General features: G+C 36.4%; 4 protein-coding genes and 1 non-coding gene across 6 annotated transcripts; 2 read left to right on the forward strand and 3 right to left on the reverse strand.

The window, feature by feature from the left end:
• The first annotated feature begins 1,644 nt into the window (after positions 1-1,644).
• GSH2 (glutathione synthetase 2) lies at positions 1,645-8,748 on the forward strand. Of its 2 annotated transcripts, XM_059582904.2 has the most exons (12): positions 1,645-2,050; positions 2,332-2,501; positions 3,988-4,063; positions 4,446-4,576; positions 5,054-5,176; positions 5,272-5,352; positions 5,663-5,743; positions 5,847-5,916; positions 7,185-7,306; positions 7,749-7,888; positions 7,970-8,162; positions 8,363-8,748. In XM_059582904.2, the coding sequence occupies exons 1-12, from the start codon at positions 1,673-1,675 to the stop codon at positions 8,484-8,486; spliced, it is 1,689 nt and encodes a 562-aa protein (XP_059438887.2). In that variant the 5' UTR covers positions 1,645-1,672; the 3' UTR covers positions 8,487-8,748. The 2 variants fall into 2 exon arrangements, with proteins under 2 accessions (XP_059438887.2, XP_059438888.2); XM_059582905.2 differs by lacking the exon at positions 8,363-8,748 and having other exon boundaries at positions 7,702-7,888; positions 7,970-8,059.
• A 390-nt stretch (positions 8,749-9,138) lies between these two features.
• Positions 9,139-11,781, reverse strand: LOC132171094 (uncharacterized). Its single transcript, XM_059582318.2, has 3 exons — positions 10,782-11,781; positions 10,423-10,446; positions 9,139-9,640 (listed from the first exon to the last, which is right to left on the reverse strand). The coding sequence occupies exons 1-3, from the start codon at positions 10,978-10,980 to the stop codon at positions 9,315-9,317; spliced, it is 549 nt and encodes a 182-aa protein (XP_059438301.1). The 5' UTR covers positions 10,981-11,781; the 3' UTR covers positions 9,139-9,314.
• A 1,341-nt stretch (positions 11,782-13,122) lies between these two features.
• On the reverse strand, positions 13,123-15,237 carry LOC132171919 (phosphoglycerate mutase-like protein AT74). The gene is made up of 2 exons (XM_059583332.2): positions 14,669-15,237; positions 13,123-13,851 (listed from the first exon to the last, which is right to left on the reverse strand). Exons 1-2 carry the CDS (start codon positions 15,120-15,122, stop codon positions 13,424-13,426), a joined length of 882 nt encoding a protein of 293 aa, XP_059439315.2. The 5' UTR covers positions 15,123-15,237; the 3' UTR covers positions 13,123-13,423.
• Positions 15,238-17,655: 2,418 nt separating this feature from the next.
• Positions 17,656-17,737, forward strand: TRNAS-UGA (transfer RNA serine (anticodon UGA)). The gene has a single exon. It is a non-coding gene; the product is annotated as a tRNA-Ser (tRNA).
• Positions 17,738-19,973: 2,236 nt separating this feature from the next.
• Positions 19,974-21,499, reverse strand: LOC132172340 (FANTASTIC four-like protein (DUF3049)). Its single transcript, XM_059583824.2, has one exon. It carries the CDS (start codon positions 21,412-21,414, stop codon positions 20,470-20,472), a length of 945 nt encoding a protein of 314 aa, XP_059439807.2. The 5' UTR covers positions 21,415-21,499; the 3' UTR covers positions 19,974-20,469.
• Positions 21,500-22,687: the final 1,188 nt, after the last annotated feature.

Genomic DNA, 22,687 nt, shown 5'->3' on the forward strand with positions numbered 1-22,687 from the left:
CCAACATACCATCCCTCCCCATACATCTTTGGACATAATTTAAAGATGGATCAAAGAGAACACCAACTCCAATCTTTGAGCATCTGCCACAGGCTCTTCAACTTCATCATGAAAACCATCGTATCGCAGGCGCTCAAGACTGTGCCTTTGGGCTCTCCGCCGCTGATTCACGGTCACCCAATCGCTCATGGAAGACCCTGCGAAGCTGCACTTTCGGGAGCCAAGGAGGTCCCAATAGTTCAAGGCAGTGATGATGAGACTATTTCTTCTCCACAAATAATCAAGGATAACAATGATTCGTGCATAGATTCTGGAAAAAGGCCAGAAGAGGAAGCACCAATTTCTACAACTGCAGCTCAGCTACCAAAAGCTCCAAAGAAAACGGTTAGCATAAATGAAGTGGTGGAGGAGATAGGTACGCCTAAGAAGAGCAAGAAAATGAGCAAAGTTACCAGAAAATCGACTTCGTTTGAGCGTGAAGAAGATGATCCAAAGCCTGTGAAATCAATTCTGAAGTTGCCCTCTAAAACAAATGAAAAATCTGATTCGTTTGTGAATCGTAGTAGCGATTGATGAGTGTTCTTCATGCATGTATATCAAAGCATTCAAGCAAATATGATTAAGTTCATTCAATAAAATTGCAGCATAGATGAATTGTGCAGATATTAAGGTTCTTAATTAGTTCTACAATCTTGGAAAGTAATATGATCCATAGATATTTGCACCCTCAAGGAGAATAGAGAACAAAAGCCTATAGCCATTTGAATTGCAATATCTTGGCACAATAAATTCACTAACATGTCCCTATTCCAAAACACAAAATTCAGCAACTTTCTGTCTTAAACTGATTCAGCAAATAGCAGGGAGCTCCCATGGGGTGAAGGGGCTGAAGAGCTGGGTTGTTTATGAGTGTGCAAACATGATGAGACTGATGCCACAGGGTCATGTCATGGTGCAAAATGATCATTATAAGTTGCTGCAACAATGCCAGATATATGTAAATGGATTTCAATATGTTTAGGAGTTTGATATTTATTGTGATTAACATACATGGCAAGTCCATTCAAGAAATTGTGGCCATGGATTCTTTTATGGTCTGATCATATGATATATTTGAGCATAGATGACTTCCTGCAATACCCTTCCAGAGCCAAGAAGCCCTAGGGTCAATAGGGACAGACAAAAGGTGGTGGTGTTAAAGATATTTTGCAGAAAGGGCTTCTACCCAAAGAAGGTACCTTTTGTTAGAAATTTCCAACCTAACTTGGATAGGAAGGAAGCCTGTCCAGATGATCAAATTTTACCTGTCAGCAACTTTTTTTTTTTTTTTTTTTTTTAATGGGATTATAATATGACAAATACAAAAAGTAAGAAGGAAAGAAAAACAAATGTATAAATGTCTTAAAAGTTTTTCATTAATATGACATGAACTTATGCGGGTTCTCGGTAATGATACATCCTATGGATAATTGGATATAATTAACATCTCTCTCTATAAAAGTGTTGTGAAAATATACCTAATCTTCATAACGTACCGCTAAAGCAACCCCAAAATCAAAAGAAAAAAATTGTAACGTTATTACCAATTTCCCATGCCCAAAACCAAAAAGTTAGAAATACACCGCCCCCCCCCCCCCCAAAAAAAAGAAAAAGAAAGGGGGTCAAGATCAAAATGGGCACTGCCTATTCCTCTTGCTCCTCTTATTCCCTCGCTTTCCCCACTGACATATTTTACTCCCCACCAGTCACTACCTTGTCAAAATCCAATCCCAGATCAAATTCCAACTCATTTTTGTGCCCAACTCGCAAAATCTTCCACACCCATTTGGTAAAACCATTAAAAATCATGTCCCAGACCTCTTTACCTTCTTCAGGGTTGGCTGTGAAGTGTGGGAAAGTTGAGGAGGTGGAGACCCAAGAAGAGGGGAGCGCAAGAAAACCCATGTTTGATTATCATGGAATTGATCAAGATTTGCTTCAGGAGATGGTTTACGATGCTCTTGTTTGGAGCTCTCTCCATGGGCTTCTTGTTGGAGACAAGTCTGTACAGGTCAGTGGACAAAAAGAATGGTCATTTTGATTCTCTCTCTTTCTTGTTCAGTTTGGTGGAGTTAAAAGAATTTTCTTTTCTTTCTTAAGACTGGTTTGCTGACCCTCTGTTCGGTTACATTCAAGTTTTTCATTTCTATGTAACTTTGTAATTTGTGTTGTAATTCCTGAGAAATTACAACACTTGGAAATGATGTAGGAATTATGCTCTCTATGTTTGCAATGAAAAATATGTTTAATTATTAATACTTGAATTTGATGTTTGGTTGCTTTCAATCATAGAGATCAGGAAAAGTGCCCGGCATAGGCTTGGTACATGCCCCATTTGCCTTATTGCCCGTGCCATTCCCAGAAAGTCATTGGAGGCAAGCGTGTGAGTTGGCCCCTATATTTAGTGAACTTGTTGATCGAGTGAGTTTGGATGCCAAATTTCTACAGGAGTCATTGTCCAGGTAGTCTCTCCTTCTTCTCTCTTCCTCGTACACACACAAACACGTACTTATTTTTATTATTATGTATGTGGTTGCTTGCAAACAGCCTAATTTATTGAATGGAAAATAGCCTCATCCAACCCACTTGACATGGGTATTATTACCAAATCCCTAATAGGTTATAATGTTTTTCTTTTTTCACTCCCATAACAAATGCCTTCTTTGGTTTATCTGCTCATAGTTTTAACACCTTTAGAGCTAGAACCAAATTAATTTATTAACTCAAGCATTAGTTTCTACTAAATAAGCATGCACATGAGCATCTCAACCAGTTTCCACTTGTTCATGATTGGCATTACCACCACCTTCTTGCAAATTTGTATAGATTCAACCATTAAAGCTCACGGCCTAGGGAAGCACTAGCCAAAAAGGACTAGTTGATGTTACAATTGGACCTCTTTGAAACCACTTATAAAGCCTAGTCTCACCTAAGTAAAAAACCAATGTGGGACTTAGCACGTATGCAGTACCTTCAAAATCCACCCTCCCAATGTGGGACTAATTTTCTAGGGTGTCGCTTAAAATTTCTTGCGTTGCCACTCTTCCATATCAACATCCTCATCTCAATTATGCTCATTATTGTAATAAGTGAGATAAGGATTTTTTTTTTTTTTTTTTCTTTTTGTGTGTGTGCGCGTCATTGAAGTCTTATGTTAGGATTTGATTGGGATTTGACTAGTCAAGTTGCTCATTGGGCTTTAGGACTGCATCAACCTCCTATTTAAGAAAGGATTGTGCCTGCATAATCTGACAGCATGATTTTTTTTTTTTTTTTTTTTTTTATAAAAAAAGTAATGTAAAACTTCATTGAAAAAGCATAACGCGTCCCTAAGTACACATGCCGTATACACACGGAGCTCCCACAAGCCAAAAACCCAAGAAACAGCAAAAACACCCGCAACCCAACCAACTCAAAAGGCCCACAACCCCAAAACCTACAAGACAACAAAGCCCAAAACCCTCAAACGCTAACAACCGTGAGCCTTGCCTTTCCCATGCCTAGATGATTGTCCAACTAATCAACACTGTTGACCTTAAAGTAGTTGTTTGTTTTGGGTCTTGATGAGGAAATCTAAACTTTCCAAGCTTTGTTGTAATCTCCATCCAATCATTTCTAATCTTTCCACCATGCTGAGCCTCTGGTTCTTTTTATATTTTTCCCCTTTTTCAAGGATGATTTGCATCAAAAGTATTTTGCATGACTATCCCTCGGTAGATGCATGTCATATTCAGAATAGTTTCACTGCCCCTCTAGCTTGTCCTTAACTTTAGCATATATGTTTCCTCTAAGTTTAATATGTCAATTTTGGCAATCTTCTATCCTTCTTTAAGTTTGATTTCTTCTACTTCTGGCCTTTGTTTTTCTTCAGTTTCAAGTTTCTTTGTATTGACTGAAGAGATTGGAAACATTTGTGAATTGATGTCTCTTCTATTCTTCACATTGCAGAACTAAGAAAGCAGATGCTTTTACATCTAGACTTTTAGATATTCATTCCAAGATGCTGGAGATTAACAAGAAAGAGGTAAGTGTATATTTTGATAGGGCCTATGGACAAAAATTATTGTGAGGATTTATTTTGATCTTTGTAGAGCTACTTGTTCATTTTAGTTTGAGTGTCTCCATTTCATGATTATAATGTTTATTGCATAAATTACATTTGCATTTAGCTTATAAACAATTTTTTGAATGAGTTTAGCGAGTTATGTTAAATGAAATGCACACTAGGATTATAAAAGTGATGAAAGATCAAACAGAATCACTATGGTGTTTATGTAGTTTCATACACCCTTTACCTATTAACTTCATTTTCTGTATTTCTCCAACTATTTGGTGTAAAAGATGGAGTAATTTTTATGGTTCAGTAGTGGGGAAAATACTAATACTTTTTGAATTTTTTTACACAGGAAATACGCTTGGGTTTATATCGCTCAGATTATATGCTTGATGAGCAAACTAAATCGCTCCTCCAAATAGAACTGAACACTATTTCGTCTTCATTCCCCGGCCTCAGTTGTCTTGTCACTGAGCTCCACAGGTTGAGCATTTCTGGAATTAAGTTTGCATTTCAAATCTTATTTAAGAACTGTTCTTTTTAAATATATAATCTTGCTTAAGAATTTCTTGAAATTAAGTTTGGGTGTTGGGTTTGATTTCTAGTAATGAAGTAGCTGTAGTATATTCTGAGTTTCTGATTACATGTTAAAAAGGCTGTGAAGCAGGCACTAAAAGGTTAAGCCATTCACTAGTGCACCTTGGTCAAATAAATGACCTCTGTATCCTTAGCAAGGAAAACTCTCATGGGCGTTTAGAATGGAACAGGGGTTAGAATAGTGAAACAAAATGCGGCAATCAGGCATTGCAACGTCCATGTTCTTATCTATTATATATTTGCCATTCATTTGTTAAAAGTAAAGGAATGGCATACATGACGAGATTTTAGAATTGCTCTAACCACCATCTTAGTCATTCATTCTCCCTCCTGCCAACCAACATCGATGTTTTCATTCCGCAGAACCTTACTTAATCATTATGGTGAAGTCCTTGGATTAGATCCTAAAAGGATTCCTGGCAATACTGCTCTTAGTCACTTTGTGGAGGCATTTGCTAAAGCTTGGACCGAGTATAATAATCCCAGGTTAGATTTCAAAATATGTTTTCTTGGTTTCTTTTCTGCTGCTGCATTCACTAAGGTGATTTAAGGTGTATGTAACTGTGAATAAAATTGTACAGGGCTGTAGTTATGTTTGTGGTTCAGGCTGAAGAGCGTAACATGTACGACCAACATTGGATTTCGGCAGTTCTTAAAGAAAGATATCCTCTTTATGTCTATCACAGGCTCCCATGTGTAACAGGCTAGTGGTGCCTTTAAGAATTCGTAAGGGTTGAAAAACATACTACTTAGCGTGAGTACATGTGGGCTATTATATTGTGTTTCTTCAAACCTTATATTGATAAAAAGCATAGGAAAATGTTAATTTCCAAAATGATTTGCTTTTAAAAAAATTATGTTTTTCTTCTCTATCCTAGATTAGTGTCGGCGCATCTTTTTTTTTCTTCCTATTTTGCTAGAAAGCCTTTTTCCAGAGTCAGCAAAGAGTTATCTTCCTTAGCTTTATAATACACATAGAATTACAACTATTCGGAAAACGATGGCAGAAATTGACACCGAAGGAGAACTTCTATCAGATGGAACACTTCTTGTGTATGTAGCCTTATGCCTTGGAATATTGAGTTTTCTAATCTAGACTTGATGCTTTACTATGTTATATTTTTCACTTTAATATACAAAAGACTTTCATTTGCAGGGGTGGTAAAGCAATTGCAGTAATTTATTTCAGAGCTGGCTATATGCCAAATGATTATCCATCAGAATCAGTAAGCATCTTTGCTTCTTTTTCCTGCTGCTCAGAATGGCAGTTTTGTCTGGAGAAGAATCTTTGCTTTTCCTTGAAATGTAAACATATGTTCTGTAGTCCTAGGAAATTTTTGGTGCTAACGGACAAATCCCAAGTCCTTAATGGCACATGAATCTGTCTTGTTAATCTTGAGAGTGATAATGATTGTCAGGTAATCTTCCACGTGTCTCTTTGTCTTTGGTATAAAGTAGGTAAAGACTGCTTGACCTTGAATGGTGGTACACCATGATGAGTGGATATCCAACATCCTCTTTTACCAATCAGTTCATGCAGAGTTGTGAATAGTAAAACTTCCTATCATCCATGGTAGGGGGAATTTACTGAATTTTTAAAGTTCGCGCATGAGAGTGTATGAGGCAATTTTTAAGTGAAACATGATTCATAATTTATGCTTGTATGAAAGGTGCCAAACCATTACTAACTTCATCATCAGTTTCTTCATGTTCTTATCTTAATTCTTAATATTTTAAAATCTAAATGTCTTGCAAATTATCTACAAATTTTCTGAAGATAATCCTTATTTTCTTTTTGCCTTAAAACGTGAGCATCAAATCTTTGAAATGGTAAAAAGGAAATTAAAAGAAAATAAAAATAAAATCCAGCATCAATATGGCAATATTGAGATATAATCAAATGGCTTTGTGCATTATTCTGATATTGCCTCCTGAATTGTTTCTAAATCTGATAATGACTTCTAACTTATATATATATATATAAAGAAAATGAAAATAAAATCCAGCATCAATATGGCAATATTGAGATATAATCATTATCAGATTTAGAAACAATTCAGGAGGCAATATCAGAATAATGCAAAAAGCGATTTGATTATATCTCAATATTGCCATATTGATGCTGGATTTTATTTTTATTTTCTTTTGATATATATAGCTTATGTTTGTGTTCCTTATTTCCAACACCTATTTCATATTGAAATAAATCGTGCTCATATGAAATTCCCTTCTCAGCTTGTCCTCTCCTACTTCCCTCCTCTGTTTGACTGGATCCCGGAGTATCCTCTGAAGTATTTCATCCATACCCCCCCTCCCCCCACCCTCTGATATATGTATATATTTCTGTTGGTTGCTTGCTAAATGATCTCTAACACAACCATATGATACTATCCATCTACTAGAATTCCACTATACCATGCCAGTAGATGTGTCGAACTCAGGATATAATGCCTATCATATGATTCTTCTATACTCATTCTTACTTGATTTGTAGGAATGGAAAGCTAGGCTACTTATGGAGCAGTCATCTGCCATCAAGTGCCCATCGATTTCTTATCATTTAGCAGGAACCAAAAAGATTCAACAAGAACTCGCAAAACCTGATGTACTTGAGAGGTATTGCATGATTACTACTCCTTACAATGTCCATGTCATTTGTGAATCAGTACTACGTGGTGTGTTTGGAAGCAATCTCATAACAAGATTGGTACTGATGGCTAAAAGAACGGTTAGTAATAGGTTAATGCAAATGACTTTCTCTGATGGCTAAAAGAATGGTTAGTAATGGGTTAATGCAATGATTTTTCAGGTGAAGTTGAAAATAAAGTGTTCAGTTACTTATTTTTAACCCCACTAAATGCCATCTAGTTTCTATCGAAAGCAGGAGGCAACTTGATTTATTAAGTGATTGAATCTTTACTGGCTAAAACATGATAGAAGAATTTTCTCACTCGCATATTTGTCCTGAAAACTATGAGTACTTCATTCTTTTGTAAATATTCGCAGAACAGGTTTACTCCAATTGGGTTTTCTTCCTTAAAGATTCCTCTGTTAGCAGGTTTCTTGACAATAAAGAGGATATTGCCAAACTACGGAAATGCTTTGCTGGATTGTGGAGTTTGGATGACTCAGAAATTGTCAAAAAGGCAATTGAAATACCTGAGCTGTTTGTTATGAAACCCCAAAGAGAAGGCGGAGGTATCATTATTTCCTGAACTCTGCTCTGCTGTTCTTGCCGCTAATAACATTGTTAACAGATGATTAATCTTTCTACTTCAGGGAACAATATCTACGGTATTGATGTGAGAGAAACCCTTCTACAATTGCAGAAGGAAGGGACCGATGGAAGTGCAGCTTACATCCTAATGCAAAGGGTATTCCCTAATGTTTTTGCCACAGTTTTGATGCGCGATGGCATTTGTCATAAAGATCAAGCAATATCAGAACTTGGTATATATAGTGCTTACTTGAGGTACATGTGCTTCCCATTTATTCAATGAAGGCACCCCCACCCCCACCCTTGGCGATTTACATGTCTCTCTTTGACAATTACTTCTATGAATCCAATTTGGCAATTGGTTTTATTAACCCCATTTTTGTTAACATACCAAACAAGCACCAAGTAAGGCATATTCATCCGGCGTTTCTCATTTCTTGGAATGGAATGTGCAGGAACAAGAACAAGGTGATTGTGAATGACCAATGTGGTTACTTGCTGCGGACAAAAGTATCTTCATCAGATGAAGGTGGTGTTGCTGCCGGCTTTGCGGTTTTGGACAGTATATATTTGACTTGATGGAGCCAGACTATAAATTTTTCACTCAAATAAACCCAAAGAATAAGTCATTGATTTACTACACACTTCACATGTAGAACAAGATTTCATGGTCTTGATATTTGGCAATACTAAGGTCAAACTGGATTGTGGTTTGTGGGGGACTTTCTTGCCTTCTATTTATTTAACCTTGGGAGCGCAGTTGTAATGGGTGCGTGGAGCTCCTGGCATTCCTTAGCCATACAGGCCTATTATATTAACAATAAATTGTGCCTTTTTGTATTGCTTGGGAACAAAAAAAAAAAAAAAAAGTGCGCCTTGGAAGCATTTCTTAGCTCCCTTCTTTTTGTGTGTTAATTGCAAGCTAGGGGAAAAACGAAGGCAGAAATGGAGAAATATTAATTATGATTATATTTTAAGTAAGAAGTTAAATGTGAATGATCAAACTTATTAAACATGACCCGGGGATATTATTTTCTAAAAAAATGTTAAGCACATGACTGAAAAAGAAGAATGTAGGTGTTCTTCTGGTAGGTGGATATTATTTTCTAAAAAAATAAAAAAGAAACCAATTCTTATTTCTCTCGCCTAGTTTGAAAAAAATTATCCAATGCATGAGACATGAGAGGTTGGATTAAATCTACCAACATTGATTCATTTCATTAAATCTACCAACATTGATTCATTTCATTAATCTGCCTTCCTTTTAGCAATAGTTTATTCTAAAAAGTATACAAGAACAGTTGAAAAGTAAATACTGTTAAACGTATCTATATTCACAAAAGAGACCTCTAAGCATCAGTTGTACGATCAAAAGCCTAACATTAGCATAAAACAAAAACATAAAAACTAAGATCGTGAGTGTGCTCTTCTTCTGTTATCCGTCCACCCATGTTCACGAGCTCGTTTCTCCCACAATGCTGAGAGCTTAAGCTCCGCTGCAAGTTCTCTTTCAGCCCTCTCCCTTGCTTCTTCGCAAGCTTCCACTCCAGCACTGCACTTTTCTGCCTCCTTTTGATAGTGTGAATAGGCTTTCCTAGTGTCCATCATTAATGCCTTTGTGTGTTCCATAGTATCATTAGCAACAGCTTTCAGTAAACTTAGTTCCTCTGACAGTAAAGCTACGAGATCCTTCTCCATTTCCTCATTCATATCTGGATCATTTTTACCACAGTCTGCACATTGTGAATAAAATGATTGGATGAATATGCAGAAGAAAATTTGCTAAACACTCATGTTGGAAATTGAACTGTGCTTTCTTTGAAAGTGATGCAGCAACTCTGCTATGAGTTTTCATAAAATTGTGGTCACAGAGGGCATGCAGAAAGCAAATGTGTAAATATACCAGTGAGCATTTTCTTACACAAATTCAGTTTTTTCAATCACAGATTATAAACTCTGTACTGATATATCACAGAAAATGAGTTAAGTTCTTAAGAAACTAACTATTCCATTTCAATATCAATGGGTATGTGAAGCCAAGATGCTCACAAATTTCCTACCATTTTATCCCAATCTGGAAAAAGTACTAATCATATATCAGCTATGCATTACTGTTCAAAGAAAGAAGGGACGGCTGATTTATAATTTGTTCTAAAACATTTCTGGATGGGAAAATTTCAAAATCATTGGATGCTTCAAAGATTTCTACATATCCAATTATAGAAGCTTCAAAGTGCTGAAAAAAGAAGAACCAAACACAACTCCTACTTGCCCTTCTTTCTATCTCTGCAGATGTTCAGGAAGATAAATCGTATAATAATTTCATATCCTTTTGGACACATGTTCATCACCACTCTATTCCTGAAAGCACTGAATTAATATCCCACAAGAAGACATGCAAGGGTGAATCATTAACAAGTTTTGAGGTTCCAACTACCAGAACCACTTGATCCTGTCCCAATGGACAGCTTAAAATAACACTTAAACAAAAAGAAAGTAAGACACATGAACTGACCTCCAATTGAGCTGTTGACGATTTCTGCAAGAAGGATTAAAAAAAAAAATGTATTAACAGGCATGACAAGAAAATGTAACTAATATGTAACTAGCACTATTATTACACAAGATCAGCGTTTTCCGTGACCATAAAATGTAAGACCAATATCACTATTAACTCTGCAAACGGAAGCATCTGAAGCATTACTGCCAAAGGAGAACTATTTATTATGCCAAAAAAGAGAATATGTTCTAAAACAATGGTATACAAAATTTTCAAAGCCGGAACACAAAAGGAGTTAGAAATAAATATGCAAATGGACCACCAATGTTACTATATTAGAAAGTTTGTAACAAGCAATGAAAACTGAACCTCACCTAAAGGTACGGAGAAGAGATCCTCTGAAGAGCAATCACAAACACATGAAGGACATGAAACTTGACCAGTTGAATTCCCCTTCAAGCGCCAGTACAGTGGCGGCCCAACTGTGTATCCAAGCAAACTCACTCCCACCAAAACCAACACCAACCTAAAAACCGCATTAGTATAGATCCCATGATCCGGTGGATAAGCCATCTATTCCCTCCCAAAAAAAAAAAAAAACCCAAAAAGTGATTTGACCCAAGAAAATGAAGAACACCCAAGATCAAATATCAAACACCCATTACTCGAAATCGGGACATAACTCAATCTTTGGTGTCTACTAGAAGAGAGTGAATATTTTAGCAAGAAACGAAGAATGCCCACTATCAGGAACTAGATATGCATTTCAAGATCTGGGTCACACACTTTGAATAAATAAGACTGCGAGACAATCATTGGACGACCCGGGTGTCTTCTAGAAGTATGTGTGAACTTTTTTTTAGCAAAAATAAAGAACACCCAGCATCAAATAGGAGCAGATTTTAACTATAACTAATGATTGAAGCACTTTCACTTCGTCTCGGATTTTATTTCTGTGTGTCTGTGATACACGAGCACTTTAACTTTGTTTCTCAGGGAAAATAAAGGAGACTCAGATCCCGGGAAAGTGTAAAGAAGAGATGTTCATGATGAGATAAGCAAAATGTAGGTAGATTTGTAGCGAGAGAGAGAGAGAGAAAGCACAAAAGAGAAAGATTCGGTTTGGGGGTTTTGGTTAGTCAAGTAGGAGGCTGCTTTAATCATTTTGCTGGATTGGGGAACAGAAAACTTCTGTTTTGTGAAAATTCCGCATTGGCCGATGTTGGAGGGCGCTCTCCGATTGTCAGCAATTGGGCCATGTTCGCACATGGCGTGTCCTTCTGTGTCTCTCACAACGAGAATCCTTGTTCATCTCTTTCTTCTTGGTGGTTACCAAACTATATCTTGTAAAAACTTAAACTCTAGAGCATATCATGAAAATGGATGACTTTCATTGTGGATGTAAGAAGAGAGTGTGATAAGAATTCATTAAGTGCCTTTTACTATTTTTTTTTTTATTTATGACAAATTCAAAAATTAAATTAAAAAACAAAATTAAAAGATGGTGATTGTGGTGGTTGGAATTACTATGGCCTGTTTGGGATTTTTTACGCTCAAAAAGTCCGTTTTAAAAAAAAAGTACTCGTTTTATAAAAAAAATTAAAAGCGCTTTTAAAGGTCAAAAAAGCCCAAAATGACCAAAAGCACTTTTGGCAAAAGCATAAAAATGAAACTTTTGCTCAAAATTTATTTTGGACTTAAAAACTTTATTTTTCAAACGCAATCACAAACATGCTCTTAAAGTCTTAAATCTAGGCTTTTGACAAATTAAGCAAAGTAATATCACCATTCTATCCCCTTCAAAAATATATATATATATCACCATACTATCAATCAAATTTGATTGAAAAATCTTGAGAGAGCAAATCAGAGGGACCTACAGATATTTTCATTTAGATGAATATAGCTCATAATTGGTTTTTACGTTAATTCCCCTAGTTTAGAGTGTTGATGGCATTGTCATTTTTGCAGACTAAAAGTGTAATTTTAAACTAAATCAACCCAAAAAAAAAAAAAAATCATTTGGGAGTGTGTATTTTTTAAAATTACCATCAAAATTTGCATTTTCAAATTGCAAACAAGGTGGTCAAATTTAAAGTTTAAACTAAGATACTGAATGCTTAACTACATTTTTAAAAATCGTATATTCAAATCATTAGTTTAAAATTAGATGTTTTAAAATTGCAAACTGAATCTGTATGCATCTAATCGGTAGTTACCAACTTCCCATTTGAACTAGATGAACATCTGACTTTTGGAGTACGCGGGTATAAGAGTATATTTGGGATTGTGTTTGAGAAATATGGTTTTTAGGTCAAAAAGTACTTTTGACAAAAGTTCATTTTTGCCATTTTTAAAATAAAAAAGTCGAAGGGGTACTCTTGAAATTTTTTATCAAATATGATAGCTTTTGTTTGGTACAATTTTTTAAATATTAAAAAAAAAATTTCAGCTCTTTAACGCAATCCAAGACAAACTTGAGAAAGCTTTTGACAGCATGTGCATGGAAAACGTTTTTGGAAGTTTATTGCATTAGAGTGTTGTAATGTGTACAAAATGCACTCTCTTTTGAGTATGGTGAAGAATTTAGACGGGATATTGTGGGTATTGCTATAGTAACATACTCCATTGCCGAGAGAAGAAAATGCTGTAGCCTGGAGACTCAGGAGCTAAGACACATAGAACAACATTACTCAGATCTTATTTTGATGCAAGAGAGGTACCAATATTTTATTCCTCTGTATTATATTTCCAACATAATCAAATTTGAATGGTTGTAAGAGTAAGTTAAAATATCCACAAAGGTATAACCTTTGTTTTGGGTCAATCTGTAACAAGGAAGCCAAGGGTTATAGCAGTTCTCCCAACTCTCAAATTGGAAGCTTTGATCTTTACTACATTACTTTATACCACCGAATCACCCTCAACCCTTCCTGTTTCTAATATTTGAAAAACCAACATGCACAAACCACAACCTAGTAAATCAGTACAATTTTCAATTCAAATGCTGGACAATCTATAGATACATACTAGAAGAATCACTTGGATTTCTGTTATTACTCTCTTCCTCATCTGATTCACCCAGAGGATCAAAGAAAGCATCAAGATACCAGGGGCAATCGTCATTCCAGTCACCCTTCTTGGCATTTGCTCGCCATTTTTGGTCAGCTATCATATCTTCGTCGAGCCCCCATTCTCGCATTTCCTCCTCCGTGTGATGGATTGCTAAGCTGTATTCTCCGCCGCATCCTAACTCTATCACTCGGAATTCGCAGTTCCCAAGATTGTTCAGGTGCTCAAATTGCTCGGCTGTCCACTTGAACCACTTCATGAGGAAGACGCGCAAGGTTAGCCCGTGTGATACGATTATAAGATTCAGGTCATGGGAAGGATCATGGTGAAGCCTGTTCATCTCTATGTCCCTCCATAAGGATTCAAGAAAACCTACAGGATTCAAATTATCTCCTCATTGTTATCATTTCAGTGACAGAAGATTTTGCAAATAAAATTCTTCTTTTGGGAGTATACTTTCAATTGATAGACTCAACAATCCCCCAACTACAATCATAATGTAGGAGTAAATTCTTGTACTAGATTGCAGAGGATATGAATCTTGCATTTCCCTTTTACTCTGTAAAATCCCTTTTTCGCAGATTTTGGGACATGGCAGCACACATTGATGGTTGTTTTTATCTCAAAAATTAAATTTACAAAATGGGAAATTAGCAAATGTCATTCTAGTGTTAATTTATCATATATATTTCTTGCTAATTCTCAAAGCAAAGCTATATGGAGGCCACCATGAATTATGAAAGTTTTCAGTTTTGATTGCTTCCAACTTTCTTCTCCTTCCCTACATTTTCCCACCAGCCAAACAAAACATCGAAATAATTTGACCCAAAGAAAAAGAAAAGAAACCCAAAATCGTAAGCATATCACTCAGGTAGCTTACCAAGTAGAATTCATCAAATCTCAACAATTGTTTTTCAAATTGAGATTGGAAGAAATTTAGGGAGTAGAATACCTAAGAATTCTGAGAGATCGTCGTCTTACCATTTTAAGCATAACCCAACAACTGATTAACTAACTAACTAAACAACAAAGCACAAAAATCAAAGAAAATACGTCCCAAAAATTCTTGAGAATATATTTAAAAAAGAAAAGAAAAGAAAAGAAAAGAGAGAACTACTTCCAAAGCCCATAATCAAAGCAACTAAAAACCAAAGAAAGCAGAGAAAGGAAAAAGAAAAGAAGAACATACCGCAGACGCGGTCGAAGACATCGGCGGCGGACTCGCCCTCGGGGAAGCGATAGAAGAATCGGCCAAAGCGCTCCCGAGTCTGTTTGATGACTTTCATCCTCTCCTTCACCTGGAAGTTCCCGAAATCCTGCTCTCGGATCCGGCATTCCTCTCGGACCCCAATGACCCGCCGCTTCGAGAAGGCCCGCCCGATTTCCCTGAGCGTCGATCGGGCGCGGGCGTAGGGGGACACGTAGAAGTAGGCCCGCCACTGGGGGGACGAGCACCCGTCGATCAGGCTTCGGAGCTGGGCCCCGGCCTGGCGGGCCTGGGCCAGGCCCGCCTCCGTCAGCGGGATTTGGTGGTCCGGGATGGTGGAGTAGGCCGCCGAGTCGAGGTTGCCCCTGGACTCGCCGTGGCGCATCACGATTATGCGCTTCGGCAGCACGGTTCGTTGATTGTCGTGGGGTGACATAATTATCTGGCTCCTATTCCTATCGTTCGTGCTTGACTTTGCGTTTCTGGTTGCACCAAAATTCAAACTTGTGCGTTTGCAATGAGGATGGGCAACGTATTTCTAGCATCGTCATAAAGTGTTCTGGATTATCGCAAATAATGAAAACGCGTTCCTGTTAATTAATTTTTTTAATCCCAAAAGAAAAATAAAAGTGTTTTTGGTAACTGTTAAAGCAGCCCAAAAGATCTTCCAAGAAAGGTTGAAGCAAATCTTGGCTCTATTTTTAACGTATTTGGAGGGTGTTTTTGGTTTAGTTTGGATTGGAAAAAATATTCTCAAATGATATATGACTTGAACTTGGTTAAGATTAGGAATAGCAATTCGTGTTCGTGTATTGGGTTCAGGTCATGTCGATACATAACCTAAATATAAGATTATATATTTAATTAAACGGATCAAACTTTTTAACCCTAATCTACAAATTTCATGTTGAATTCGTGTCGGGTTGGAGTTATATCAAGATATTAACTATATATAAGTCAATTATAATCCAACTAATTTAATTAAAAACGCAAAACTTTTTAGTCATAACTCACTAATTTTGTATTAACTTTATAGTTGAAAGATTGGCTCTTTTTTTCAATGATGGGCTGGTTGGATGTGTCATTCGACTCATTCCCCATCTCGCATGATATGTCATAGATTATAAAATGGTTTGACGAAATCATTCTCTCATCTTTAATTTATATAATCTGTTTCTTTCTCATGAGCCTACGAATTTTATAATATTCAACCTAAGACATTCCATTCTGGGATTAAATTAAACTTATAAGTAAACTTACGTATTAAAGAACCAGTTGGAAAGTTGGATCTAGTTCATAGATTAGCCCCCTTCTGCCTTCTTTACGAGAACTCGATCTAAGAAAGTCAAACTCTATATATTTCATTATTTCCAGCTAAGAAGCCCACAAAGCAAGAAATCTTCCTTCTTTTGACCAGGAAATTGTTGAAGGAATACTACAACTTGTTCAACTTGTTCCCATTCTTTGCCGGCTATAAAATTTTCACAGAATTTTTTTTTTTTTTTTTTTTTTTTTTGTACATGGCACCGTCAATGGCTGTCTTTCCCTCTCTACAACGATATGCCATGAGGCTCGATCATATTATTTATCCACTATTGCAAAAATTATAGAAATTTTAAAAGTCGCAACTTTTAAAAGAGAGCATGAATTGCAACATGGAAAATTGAAAAGCTATGCTTTATAGGGCGTGCAAGCATTATAGAAGGATGACCAATTAATTGACAATGTTTGACTAGTGTTGCATTCTTTACAACACTAAGAAGTGTTTCACGTCAGAAGAGAAGCGCATGGTGCAACTCATAAGCTAAGAAATGATGCACTTTCTCTCATGGACGAAGACTTGAAGTGGCCGGTTCAAATCTTTTTCTCATCAATAGTATGAATGCGAGAATTTCAAGTTGGCCATTTGGTCAAAATTTTTTTGGCTTATGACCATTTTTATCACCATGGAATTTCTATTGGTCATGATATATGACCGTTTGGTGATTAACCATTATCAAGATTTTTGGCTTTATGACCGTTTGGTCATTAAGAGTTTTCATTACCATTGAATTCCTAGTAGTTATGACAATTTGGTCATTAACCATTATCAAGATTTGGGCTTCTAGCTCTTTAGAACAAGGCTAATAATCACGACTATAAAAAAGGCCCACTAGAGAGCACTTTATATATATATACTTCATTTATTTCATTCTATTGCTCAAAAAAAATTTATGAGATTATTATTTGTATGGAAAGATTGAAAGGTTGTTTATTTGGCCTTTGTACTTGGAAGTGTGTTTTTAACTAAGATAAACGCTATAATATAATCTTATAAGGTTGTGTGTCAAAAATTCAATCGCATTAAATAATCCAGAGACACGAAATTAATCCTTAAAACAATGTTCTTGCATGATTCTACAGCACTAAATCAACTTTTAAAAACAATGCAATGAGGTAGGTGTTGTGATGTTTGATACTTTGATTCCTCTATATGCTTTTGCTTTTGAGCTTGAAAACTCACTTACAGCCAACAATGTCCGTTGTAGGTTCATAATTTGTGCTAGCAGGATGGATATGGCTCATGGTAGTAGAGGGGGGAGATGCTAGACCGGATGAAACCGGCTACAACATTTGTCCATAAACTTCTATAGTATTTTTTTCTCAAAAAAAAAAAAAAAATTAAGATTTCTCTACAAGGCAACAACACTTGTCAAACCTTCTCATATCTAGTCACACCAGAATTGTGCAATTAAGTTTGTAGTAAACTAAAGCAAATAGATGACACAAACTAGATGTAACATTAACAGTATAGATCGATGGATACCCGTTTGGTTCATAATATTATAGATTTTGTCAACTTTACGGATTTCACTCACCCAAAATTAGTGTATAATATTTCTCATTACTTTTTGTCTTATAACTCATAAAAAAGCAAATGAAAATTACCAACTATTAATTCGCTATGATGAGAGGGATTAAACAACAATGTCGATATGTCCGAGTGGTTAAGGAGACAGACTTGAAATCTGTTGGGCTTCGCCCGCGCAGGTTCGATCCCTGCTGTCGACGAGTTTTACTTTTATATCCTCCCTCTTGGACGCAGTCAAACACAGGCTACATATACTTTTATGTTATTAACAAAAGTAAATGCATGGTAGGATTGTTTGATTAGCGTACTAAATAAAAAAAAAAAAAAAAAAAAAAAAAAAAAAGTTAAAAGAATTGATTAATTATTGGAAGACCATATCATATAAGGCATGGTAGGACGGAGCCCGGTGGCTATTGCCCACTGCAGGTTCATGCGATCCCTTATTGACTCCCTGGACACCCATGGTTTTCTGACAACCCCTCCTTGTGTAGGCAAATGACAGAGGAAGGGGGCCAGTATGGCAGTACATGCCACCCCAATTCTAGTAAAACTTTACTTTCAGCTTATTGGCCCATACCAACAAATTTTTTTTGTCCAACTCAATAAAGATTTTGCCCCTATTCACTAATTATTTTAGCCCACTCAAGAATCTTTGGGCTTTTACCCATTCAAACCTAGAAGTCCTAATTATATAAAAATTTTCAATAAGTCTTTTGGTTCTTCCCCATTCAAACTTTGAAGCCCTAATGGTAGAAAAAAAATTGTAGTCCCTACTAGTGTTGGCTACCACAAAGCAAATATGCCAGCCGAATAAAAATGAGAAAGAAATAGATTGAGAAGACATAAAGGTGGGTTGATCCAAGTAAAATGAGTTTTGAATTTTCTATGAGTAAAAAATGAAGAAAGTTGTTTGTAAATGTGAACAAAATGAGTGACTTTTTTGGGTAGAAAGGAAAAAAAATAAAAAATAAAATAGTGGGTTGCTAAATGGGCATCTTGAAAAGTTTGTACATGGAGTTTGCTCTTTTTATTGGTATTTTATAAAAATTTATAGTTATTTAATTGTTATTTAATAACTATAGTTATTTGATTGTAGACTGCAATATTTTTTAATTTTTATTTGGGGTACTCTTTAGTTTATAAAAACAACCAAATGAAAAAATTGTAAAAAAAAAAAAGGTTTTGGTTTGGCCCCTTACCATAAGACTTCCTAGCTCCGTCCTTGGGTGCTAATGAAACTCTACCTCTAAAAGTGGCAAGAGGTCATTGTAAATGTTTCTTGCATTATGAGTGAAAATGTGGATGCTAATGCAATGATCGCATTCGCATTCACATAATGTAGGTATATGTATATAATTCATGCTTATAGTAACTATAAAAATGCCTTATCTATAGTAGAACACTATTATTCAGATCACACTCATTAATCATTTTGTTATAAATTACAAATCCAACAAACATTAAAAAAAAAAAAAAATCTGAAATTCAAAACATAAAACATATATATATATATATATATATATATATATATATATATATATATAGTCTAAATGTAGCACATTCATAAGTGAACATTGATGACAATAGATCTACGGCACATCATGAATCCAAATAAACATCCCTACAAGTAAAAATCATGAATCAATTAAATATAAATAACAATTGTATTATAAGTAAAATATGACAAAATAATAACTTTCATTTCTAACAAATTTCTAAGCAAGAGAAAGAAATGGTTCAATCAGCATACCTTGAAATTGCTATCCATATCTGCATATATATAAATAGTGATTTCTACTAACTGTGTTTATATATACTAATAACGAATAACAAATATACGAAAATAGATGCATGCAGTTATTATACGTCCGCATTAATTTCTCCCTTAATTACCTTGCAATATTGACAATTCCTAACTTTTCAAGCATGTGTCACCGAGTGTTATATAATCAGGGCATATGGCTTTAATCTAATTTTTTTTTTTTTTTAAAAAAAAAGATTTAGTCAAAGCTATGCTGACTTTTCAAAGCAGTCAACATCGTCCACGTGTAACCTTATCCTTGTCGTTTTCCTTTATTGCTCCTTCCGAGAGCCGACCTGAGCTTCCATTGTCAACGTCACACCAAGTCCCTCTCCGCAACTTTTTAAGTACTTGACCTCAACGACCCTCATCATCTTATCACAAAAACATGTCCACCAGTACTTTTTTGGGCAAATTTTCAAAGTCCTCTCAGCATCTTCTGACAAAAATCACACCACCAATCTTCAAAAATCACATGAATTTCATCATCTTCACGACTTTTGCCATAAACACACAAGAATATCCATTTACATGTACAGATTCCACAAAAAAATCATGAACAAAAACGTACATACATACAAAGGTGGTCTTTTTATGCTCCTTTGTTTTGAGCAAATTGGTGGTTGTGGATGATATTGGTGTCTCAAAAATTTGGTATATTTGATGGAAGATGAGCTCTGGAAAGATAAAACAGAACCCCTTATAAATCATCTAAAAAATTACAGAGAAAATTGACGGTGGTGCATGGATGTGGTATTGGTATTGGTATTCTTCAGAATTTTCTTTATTTGATGGAAGATGAGGTCTCAAAAATGGTACTGAAACTGTGTTTATGTTGTTGAAACAGAGCCATTCTAAATTTGGCAACCTTTGTCTGTCTCTGTCTCTGTCTCTGTCTCTCTCTGCTGGCGATGCAGAGCAATTGGGTTGCTGTCGTACGTATGCAGAGATTCCACTGTTATCAATACCAAATTTAAGATGGGACACATGCATCAACCATCTCTGATTGCTAAATTTAGCAGATAACACGTTGCAGAAATCTTCAACACGCTTCCAAAAGACACACACACGAAAAATTATAACCTGGTTGTCTCTCTGGCAATTTCGCAAACACACGTGAGCATGGTAACCTCACCCGGTTGTCACACAATGCTGCCTCCATATATGCAAGTTGTGCTGGTGGTGACTGTGATGCTGGTGGTGGTGGTGGCTTGCCAACTCGTGACATCTAATGAACCCGTCGCCACTCGCCGGAAACTTCCACTCCCCACTCCCCTCTTCTTCCTTCTCTTCTTCTACACTATCTTCTTCATCCCCATTTACTTCTTCTTCTTCTTCTTCTTCTTCGAAATCTGTTTCTTCTTCTTCATCTTCATCGGGGTCGTCTCTGATGAGGTGCAATCTCAAGCGCCCATCTTGTCGGGAAGCATGGAGAATCTCGGTCCGATCAATCCTGACCTCAGTGAGCTCAAGGCGGCCGTCTTTCCTGACAGCACGGAAAAAGAAATTGCGCTGGCCGTTACGAGTCATGGAAGAAAGCGGCGGCGGAAACTTCTTGACCTCCGCTCCCTCCTTCCTCCATTTCATTCTCGTCGAAATCGTCGACCGCCTTTGAAACCCATCATTACTAGTCTCATTATTCCCATTAATCTCCTCCTCAATCTTGTCGTCGAACCGCCTCTCGTCGGAGCTCTCAAACCCCAGACTCTCGGTGCACGACATCAACCCGTCGACGCCGCCTCCTATATCATCGATGAACCCTATCCCGCGGGGGTCTTTGTCTTTCATCAGCATCATCATCGTCATCATCATCGGAGCAGCCGGAGGAGGAGGAGGAGGTGGAGGAGGAGGAGGAGGAGGAGGAGTGGATTTAACCGACGACGATTCAAGAACGTTCGGGGAGCGTTGGATATCACCCCCGCCGGCGGCACTGATCAGTCCCAAGCCTCCCGCAAGCGACGACGAAATGTGGTGGTGACACGGCAGCTTGTCAGTGAAGGCAGTGGTGGTGGTGTCTATGGAGGTGGTGAGGCCAAGAAAAGCGTGGACGCTCTTTTTGCAAAAGCTCATAACCATAGTTGGGAAGGCCAAGATCTAGAAGATTTGGCAAGAAAGAGAGAAAAAATGGACATGCAAATGGTTTGGAGAAGGAGATGAGGGTATTAATAATATCCGCACGCCAAAGATAGGGGAGGAGAGAGAAACAGATTATGGTGAAGGAAATGCCAGCGAGACAAAAAGGTGGTGAAAAATGAGCTGGAGTGATAGAGCAAACGGTGCCGGGTCCCACGAAATATGGCCTAAGACTCCGCTCAGATCTGCCCTTCTCTTCCACATTTTTTATTATTATTTATTTTATTTTAATTTTAGTTTCCTGCTTGCTTAATTAATTTCTAGATACACTCATCATTTTCGATCTCTATCTATCTATCTATTTGGTTTTGATTTGTGTGTTGGAAGCTTCGGAATTTGGGTAGCTAGCTATGGTTTGTTGCTTTTCCAGGGCAGGTGGAAGTTGTGTAGCTCATGTGAATCCTCCTCTTGCCACACGTAACTAAGTTACTTGTATGTTAATATAGCACTGTTGTTTCGGTGTAAAATGTTTTATTTTTAAATACAGTTAAAAAGACTGAGTTAACTTTTTTTCTAGAAAATGCTTGAAATATTATTTCGCAGTTGATTCGTATGGAAAATTAGCAATTTCTTTTTTCATTCACTTATAGTAACATGCTAGATAAGGTTGCAGTTAAACAAGTCAGTTGATAAGATTTAGGTGAAAGAAATTTTTAATTGTACCTGTGATATTGTTTATGCTCTATAGTTTCTTGATTGATGAATGGAACCAAATATTTATTCAAAAAAACATATGAGTATCAACTTTTATTCACCACATTAAAATATAAATATAAAGCAACTAAAAAATTAATCTAAATATTTTGTTTAATTAAATTAGACACATATTAGTTAACAATTGGGCTTGATGTGATTGATCATAATTAGATTTTGATCAAATGGTAATTCTAAAAGCCACCTTATTTTAGACCGATACAAAAAGAACACAAGAAGAACTTCTAGAATTATTCTTTATATATTTTCGGTTGACTAAGGTTGCTTCTCACAATTGCGTGTCCCAGGGTGTGGGAGTGCAAGGAAAAACCTAAAAATGTTTTTTGTCGAGTACGAGAATTAATATTCATGAGACGTAAAATGGTTTATGCTTAAAATGGTTTACGCTTTTCATTGCATAAACCATTTTATGCTTCATGAATATTATTTTTCTTAGTTGACAGAAAACATTTTTAGTTGATAAATATTTTACTTTGTGTAAAACACTAAAAAAAAAAAAATC

Source organism: Corylus avellana, chromosome 1 (genome assembly GCF_965113065.1).
Source record: "Corylus avellana chromosome 1, dhCorAvel1.hap1.2, whole genome shotgun sequence".
Taxonomy (NCBI): Eukaryota; Viridiplantae; Streptophyta; class Magnoliopsida; order Fagales; family Betulaceae; genus Corylus; species Corylus avellana.